Source organism: Metopolophium dirhodum, chromosome 1 (assembly GCF_019925205.1).
Source record: "Metopolophium dirhodum isolate CAU chromosome 1, ASM1992520v1, whole genome shotgun sequence".
NCBI lineage: Eukaryota > Metazoa > Arthropoda > Insecta > Hemiptera > Aphididae > Metopolophium > Metopolophium dirhodum.
The window spans coordinates 11,799,401-11,807,282 of NC_083560.1; the positions used below are offsets into that span (position 1 = coordinate 11,799,401).

The 7,882-nt window shown below is 35.3% G+C and overlaps 1 protein-coding gene and 1 long non-coding RNA gene across 2 annotated transcripts; one reads left to right on the plus strand and one right to left on the minus strand.

Annotated features, from left to right (window-relative positions):
* Positions 1 to 1,048: 1,048 nt before the first annotated feature.
* LOC132933426 (uncharacterized) lies at positions 1,049 to 2,412 on the minus strand. The gene is made up of 3 exons (XR_009662882.1): positions 2,233 to 2,412; positions 1,417 to 1,571; positions 1,049 to 1,251 (listed from the first exon to the last, which is right to left on the minus strand). It is a non-coding gene; the product is annotated as an uncharacterized LOC132933426 (long non-coding RNA).
* Positions 2,413 to 3,562: 1,150 nt separating this feature from the next.
* On the plus strand, positions 3,563 to 5,174 carry LOC132953030 (uncharacterized). Its single transcript, XM_061025603.1, has 2 exons — positions 3,563 to 3,640; positions 4,272 to 5,174. The coding sequence occupies exons 1-2, from the start codon at positions 3,563 to 3,565 to the stop codon at positions 5,172 to 5,174; spliced, it is 981 nt and encodes a 326-aa protein (XP_060881586.1).
* Positions 5,175 to 7,882: the final 2,708 nt, after the last annotated feature.

Genomic DNA, 7,882 nt, shown 5'->3' on the forward strand with positions numbered 1-7,882 from the left:
TCTACAGTGTTCATTTCCTTTGGTTAACAATGTTTATGTATTGTAATACAGCGCAAAACAATTTTGATTTCATGGATACTTGTGCGAACAAATTAACAATTTACGTATTTCTAATAAGTATACATACTATTCGTAGGACGGGTGGTGAGTGGCTACACACAAAGTGCGAGAAACAGAAGAACACATGCGGTTGTGACGTCTTCTTAAATGAATCAATAGTTGAAGAGTTAATCGTAATACATAGGTAGTGGTCAATATAACACAAAAATTAAAACCTACTAACTGACTGTTATATTGAATGGAAATCAGTAGTCCAAAATCTATATTTTTTTGAAAAAAATATGTATTTCAGACAACCTTGATTAAAGTCGTTGCGGTGGATGAACGCACAAGATAAACTGTCCAGGTTATACCTGCCTAACATGTGCTACACATACTAATATTATAACAGGTACCTATTTATTAACGCCCGAATAACACAACCAAAACTATTGTTGAGGTTATTTAAACCAGTTGCGATTAAACGCATTTGACGAATATTTCAAATGCATTTTATATGCGTAGGTATTAAAACAATATTAAAATAGTTATCTAATAAATTGGAAAATAATACATGTGTAAATAATTAAAATTAAAATTTACAAACGCCAAAGTAGGTACGATAAATAAATACATTTTATTTATACACGTGTTATTTTCTTGTATAATATAGGGAACAAGTATGAATTTATAATTGACGATAATATTAAATCACTAGGTGTGTTTAGTATTAATAATATGATCATATTACTTACAGTGGTGAGACGGCATCGCTGCAAGTGTGAAAACGACGATGAATCATATCGACAGATGCCAGTGGGAAGAAGATACGTGCAGCTAAGCCGCGTTGAACAGTCACTTAGACGGCCACGTTTACGCCTGGGATAACAGATGCCCGGGCAACGCTAATACGTGCAGCATCGTCGCGTTGAAAGTGAACAAGCACTGCCTTGTTTACACTCGAGTATACAGATACCAGTAGGAAGAAGATACATGCAGCAACGCTGCGTTGAAAGTAAACTAGGATTGCCTTGTGACGATCGATGCAAAATCACGAGTGAAAATGAGCCGCGGTGGTTCTGACGAGATACAACATCCCTCCGGTGAACTAGTGACTGAAATGTGCGTGTGGCGTGTGTGACAGTAGGTACGGCGTACACCGCGGTCGAGTACAGCGCGTCCTGTATCGGAATCTCTCGTGCGTTAGAGTGGCTGGGGACAAACGTTGATAATATTATTGTACACGTATACGTATGCGCGAGGGACCGGGGACGTAACCGCGCCAGGTGCGCGTTAGCGTGTGTGTGTGTATTTCATAAGTCATGATAATAAATCACTAGGTATGTTGAGTATTAATAATACGACCATATTACTTACGATGGTGAGACGGCATCGCTGCAAGTGTGAAAACGACGACGAATCATATCGGACTAGCCTGGCGGTGACGATCGAAACAAAATCATGAGTGAAAATGAGCCGCGGTGGTTCTGGTGAGACACAACATCGTCAACATCCATCCGGTGAACTAGTCACTGAAATGTGAAACTTTTCTTTATCATGCGTGTGGCGTGTGGGACAGTTAGTAGGTACAGCGTACACCGCGGTCGAGTACAGCGCATCCCGTATCGGAATCGCTCGCGCGTAGGGATGGCAACGATATTATATCGATATTTTTATATCGGTATTTACTTTTCGATAATATCGGTACATCGATATTATCTCTTCTACATTGTCGGTAGGTACATCGATATTTTATCAATTGGTACGACTGTACGAGCCGATACGTATCGGTTTTGTTTCTTTGAAAATCTAGATAATCTAGATCGATATTTTCTGATCCGATATATTGGTGTATCGATATTTCCATTTTCGATATATCGATAACCGATATATCGAGGTCTGGAAAATTTTTGCCATCCCTACTCGTGCGTTTGTGTGGCAGGGGACAAACGTTGATAATATTATTGAACACGTATACGCATGCGCTAGGGACCGGGGACGTAACCACGCCAGGTGCGCGTTGGTGTGCGTGTGTGCGTGCGTGTGTGTGTGTGCGTGCGTGCATGTGTGTGTGTGTGTGTGTGTTGGTGTGTGTGTGCGTGCGTTTGTGCGTATGTGTGTGTGTGTATTTCACAAGTCATAATAATAAATCACTAGGTATGTTTAGTATTAATAATATGACCATATACTTACGGTGGTGAGACGGCATCGCTGCAAGTGTGAAAACGACGACGAATCATATCGACTGACCGGGTGGTGACGATCGAAGCAAAATCATGAGTGAAAATGAGCCGCGGTGGTTCTGGTGAGACACAACATCCCTCCGGTGAACCAGTCACTGAAATGCGCCACACGGGCGTGTGTAACAGTAGGTACGAGTGTACACCGCGGCCGAGTATAGCGCGTCCTCTATCGGGATCTCTCGTGCGTTTGTGTGGCTGGGGACAAACGTTGGTGGTATTATTGTACACGTTTACGCATGCGCGAGGGACCGGGGACGTAACCGCGCCAGGTGCGCGTTAGTGTGTGTGTGTGTGTGTGTGTGTATTTCATGAGGCAAACTGCATAACATTTTGAATAGGTACGTACGTGTATTGAAATTTTCAACAAAAAAAAAAAATTGGAAAATATTTAGTATGACGTACAAAATGCATTTTGAATTCGTAGGTATTAAAATAATATTGACATAGGTATCTAATACATTGGAAAATAATACGTGTGAACATTTGCTAACATATTGTATATTTTAATAATTCTAAATTCAATATAATTTAAGTTTATGACACTTGGTTTAAAGTTTTAAAATGTGTAGAATATTGCAAAAATGTGCAGAAAAATAGTTGATTTCTTGTTTTTCTGCAAATTTTTACAATATTATATACGAATAAAATACTTTTGAAAATATTCTAAATGTTTATTCAGAATACTGTATTTGGAATTCTCTGTTCAGAATACTACCCAAAAACTGCCAATATGATATATTTACTGACCAGCGACAGTATGAATTACTTCGGTCATGAGATGAAGGGAAGATTCTTCTTTATTTCAGTATGTGTGCGTGTGTGTGTGTGTGTGTGTGTGTGTATGTGTGTATTTCATAAGGCAAACTGCAAAACATTTTGAATACGCACGTGTATTGAAATTTTCACCAAAAAAAAATCGAAAATTTAGTATTGACGTACTTACAAAATTTAATACCTACAAAAATAAGTACGCCGGCTCTATACTCTGTTCAGCGAGAGAGCATGCCGCGGCCCGACGTAAATCGGTTCGTTCTGCGCATCCTCTCGCGTCACCCACCCATAGCATTCCCACTCTTCGACGAACACAGTAATCGAGTGTCGTCGTGCGTCGGTCGGGCTTCGGAGGTGGCGCCTCTAGTGAAAACAGCTGTGTGAGTATGTACAAAACGCCGCCACCGTGCCTGATAGCTCGTAGCTCGGTGACTCGTTTCTCAACCGTTGACCGTATCACGTGTTTATAGAAACGATTTTTAACAGCGCTTTATTTTGAATTTTTTGCAATGAGTGACACTGATGCACCATCCACATCTAATGCTGGTTCTCCTCATACACCAGTTAAAAAGAATCCATGCGGGAAAGTAAGTGTTTATCGTTATTGATTGTACACATGGTTTGTATTGATAAAACAAAACGTGTCTTAAACTACAGACTTGGGTAAAATACTTTTTAAAAGTATTTCAAATACATTTTCCGAAAACTTAAAAAAAAGTATTCAGAGTATTTATTCGAATACTTTATGATAATAATATTCCTAAGTATTTTTAATACTTGACAAAAAGTATTCCAAATATTTTTCGAATATTTTTTTTAGTATATTTAGATTTCAATATCAAAAATATTATTTTTTTTAAATTCTTTGTTTATAAATGAACATTATTATAATCTTGATAATACACACCTATCTGGCTATCTATTAGTTATAAATGATATTCAAATTAATATAGTTAATAATTAATAAGTAATAATCAGTAATATATTAAGATTATACCTATATAAAAAAAATAAGTATTCCGAATACTGTACTCCGAATACTCGTAAAAAGTATTCAAAATACCGTATTGAATACTTTCAAAAAAAGTATTTAAAAAGTATTCCGAATACTGTATTCGGAATACTACCCAAGTCTGCAGTTAAACATAACAACCTTGATTGTCTAATATACAAAATTAAAAATCAAACTGAATTATTTGTTTATTATTTTAATTTCAGTTCATTGGAAGTGGACAAAAACAAATGATAGTGAACTTATACAAACGCAAAATTGCCGAGCAACCATCTATTACGGTTAAGGAAGTGGTGAAATTGCTATCCAGGGATACGGGTATTGGCCAGAATACGATACAAAGGACAATTGCCGACTACAAGAATGCAAAACCATTACAATCGCCTAACAAAAAGAAGATCAGGCTGACATTCAAAGAAAAAGTCGACGATTTCGAACGCAATGCTATACGTAAAAAGGTACACGATTTTTGGTTTAGCCGTCAGGTACCCACACTGGACAAGATCTTAATTTCCGTGAATAGTGACCCAACACTAAACACATACAAAAGAACCAACCTATACCATTTATTACGTGAGCTAAATTTTACGTATTGTAAAAGAGGCCGTAATAGCGCACTTATTGAACGGGACGACATTGTATTGTGGCGAACCAAATATATACAAGATATCCGAAAATATCGCCAAGAAGGAAGATCAATTTATTATTTAGATGAAACGTGGGCAAACATTGGTGATTGTATGGAAAAAATTTGGGTTGACAAAACCGTTAAATCACACAGAGACGCGTTTCTGTCTGGCCTTTCGACAGGTGCTCCCAACCCAACAGGCAAAGGAAAACGACTCATTATAGTCCATATTGGATCAGAAGAGGGATTCGTCAATGGTGGTCTGCTGGTATTCGAATCGAAAAAAGGATCAGCTGACTACCATGACGAAATGAACGGAGATTCATTTTTTGATTGGATAAAAGGTGTCATTCCATTGTTAAAAGACAACAGTGTCATAGTAATGGATAATGCACCTTATCATTCAGTGAAAGCCGAACGATGTCCAACAATGAGTTGGAAAAAAAACAGATATAGAAAGTTGGCTGGAACAAAAGGGTGAGGTTTATGAAAAGCCACTTAACAAAGTTGGTCTAATGAACATTGTCAATCGGATTAAACCGCAGTTTAACAAATACGTCATAGACGAGTATGTTAAATCCAAAAATATGGTCGTCTTACGTTTACCGCCGTATCATTGTGAACTGAATCCAATTGAGCTGGCATGGTCGTCTGTCAAAAGGTACATCAAAATGAATAATTCAACATTTAAGCTACCCGATGTCAAAAAGCTCGTTATTGAAGGTGTCAATGAATGCGGCCCCGAAAAATGGAAGAACTTCGTCAGTCACGTAATTAACGAAGAAAAAAGATTCTGGGACATCGACTTTGTTGTGGAGGAAGTTATGGAAAATTTAGGTGATTGTGTGATGACAATAACCGGTGACACATCTTATTCAGATTCAGATTATTAAATATTAATATTTTTTTTTTTTTGTTTATTTTATTATATATTTGACTGATTTTTAACTAATTAATAAAATTGTTACTTTTACCATATATTTTGGGTGTTATTTTTCTATTTTAATCATTAAAATACTATAATAATAATAAGAGTATATTAAAATAAATAAATACGAAAATATTTACGAAATGCTGGCAGGCGGCAACAATCAACAGGTTGCGCGAGTCAGATGACCGGTGGCGTCGCTAGCATCGACGTCGCAGTCGGTCGCATATTATCGTTGCCACCGTCACGACAACCAGGCATCTTGGAAGGGGAAATAGGTTCTCAGCGAGCAGCCGTCCGCCAGTCTACATGCGCAGAACCGGCATGCTCTCTCGCTGAACAGAGTATAGAAACTATCGTTAGCCGTTACATAAATATTTTTTTTTGTTCGCGACATACCTGTTGAGAACCACGGATACAGAAAATATAGTCCATATTGGATTGGTATGTTGGAAATCGTCGTTTATATTATATTAGTGGGATTAGGTATATTATTATTTTATAATGTAGGTATCATGTATAAATTGTTTAAAGGGTCCTTAAATAAAATTGTATTATAATATCCATATAGGTACTCTAAAACAAATAATATTTCTAATAATAATAATGAACGTTTTTCTGTTATACGTGTTTAAAAATAAATTCAACTACCAATTGAAACATAATCACGCGGCAATAATTATTTTTATTTACATATCATTATTATTTCAGAATATTATTGTTGTATAATAGTATCCATATGTTTGGTTAAGCTATTTTATTTTGATTTCGACATTGATAAACTATTATAAATCAATAATAAATAATCCATCAATGACCATCGTATATTTGTATCACCATTCGCTAACCGATTACCTACCGCAGATAATGCAAAAGTTATCAGTATATTTGTTTAACTTGTTCAAACAGTAAAATATGGTAATACAAATATTACAAAGTTCACTCGAAACCTTAAAACGATGATTACTATTCGTCTATTCTATATTACATATCAGTATAATATGTTTAGTCGACAAATCCTAATAATAGGTGCCTATATAATAAGTACGTCTGTCAACGATTTTCTGCACAAGTACTTATTTCTACATACATTGGTAGTTGCGTCTATACATTGCGGATTTCGTATTTGTTTTATTAACACACGATGTTGTGTTTAGTATAGGTAGTGAAAAGAATTTTCCATATTATATAACCCTAGAATTTAGTCTGTCGGCATCCCTGCATGAACAAGGGGGGCGAGGCGACTTTACGGCGCCGGTCTTGTATTTGATCATTCGTTAACAGTCGTCTTTGTGAAATAAAAACATGTAGCCAGTAGATATTTTTGTCCATTATACAGAGTTGATTTTTGAGCGTGCTCATCCATAATTACGTATTTTATAATAAACTTAGGTACTATTAATATTTTATTACTATAATATTTTGTGAGGTGTAAAAATGTTTCCTTAATTTTTTTATGGCGTTTTTGAAAACAACAGGGAATTTAAAATTTTTACTTTTTAATTCAAAAATACTAACTAATTTAAAACATGATATTATTTAATGTAACCGTTATATTTTTGTCAAATTGAGATTCAGCTTACTGTACTATTGTTACTAAAGTGTAGGTACCTACCGGCTTAAAAATAAATAAATAAATATATATATATACGTATAGAAATATCATATTATCAGTGGCGTGTTGAACGACGTTTACCTAATGCAATTGCTTGCCCTAGAAATTTTTCAAGGAGGTGGGTACCCCTTGCTCAGGTAAAGATAATGAAGAATAGATCAAGAACAACCATCGGCCAAAACAGATTAGAACCATTAATGCTTTAATCTTGTGAAAAAGATATTTCACCTAATTTAGAAGAAGCTTTATATAGAATAGGTAAATCTTCTCAACTGCTAGAAAGAGCTATTTTATTTAAATTAATTAATACATTTATATTTATGTGATACCGTAGATAAAAAATGATATTAGTATATACCTATATTATTTTTTTATGTACTGAATTTTAATTATAATTAATGCATTATAAAATCTATTTTCTAATAATACACTTACATACAAGCAAGGCTTATGTTTACTGCATAAAAGACTGCTTCAAAAGTCATCAGAGTTAATTGATATTTTTAATTAAACTATTACTATTTTATGTATAATTAATTATAGTATTATTTATAATAAATTATTGATGACTTCCTATAAAAAAATTCAAAATTGGCATATAGAAAATTATATATAGCTTTGAGGGGAGTGGGGGGGGGGGGGGTGT

Excerpts from the sequence above, each read along its gene's own strand:
- LOC132953030 (XM_061025603.1), top strand. The coding sequence starts at position 3,563 with ATGAGTGACACTGATGCACCATCCACATCTAATGCTGGTTCTCCTCAT. Across the intron at positions 3,641-4,271 it reads AAAAGAATCCATGCGGGAAA|TTCATTGGAAGTGGACAAAA; the intron begins GTAAGTGTTTAT and ends TTTTAATTTCAG.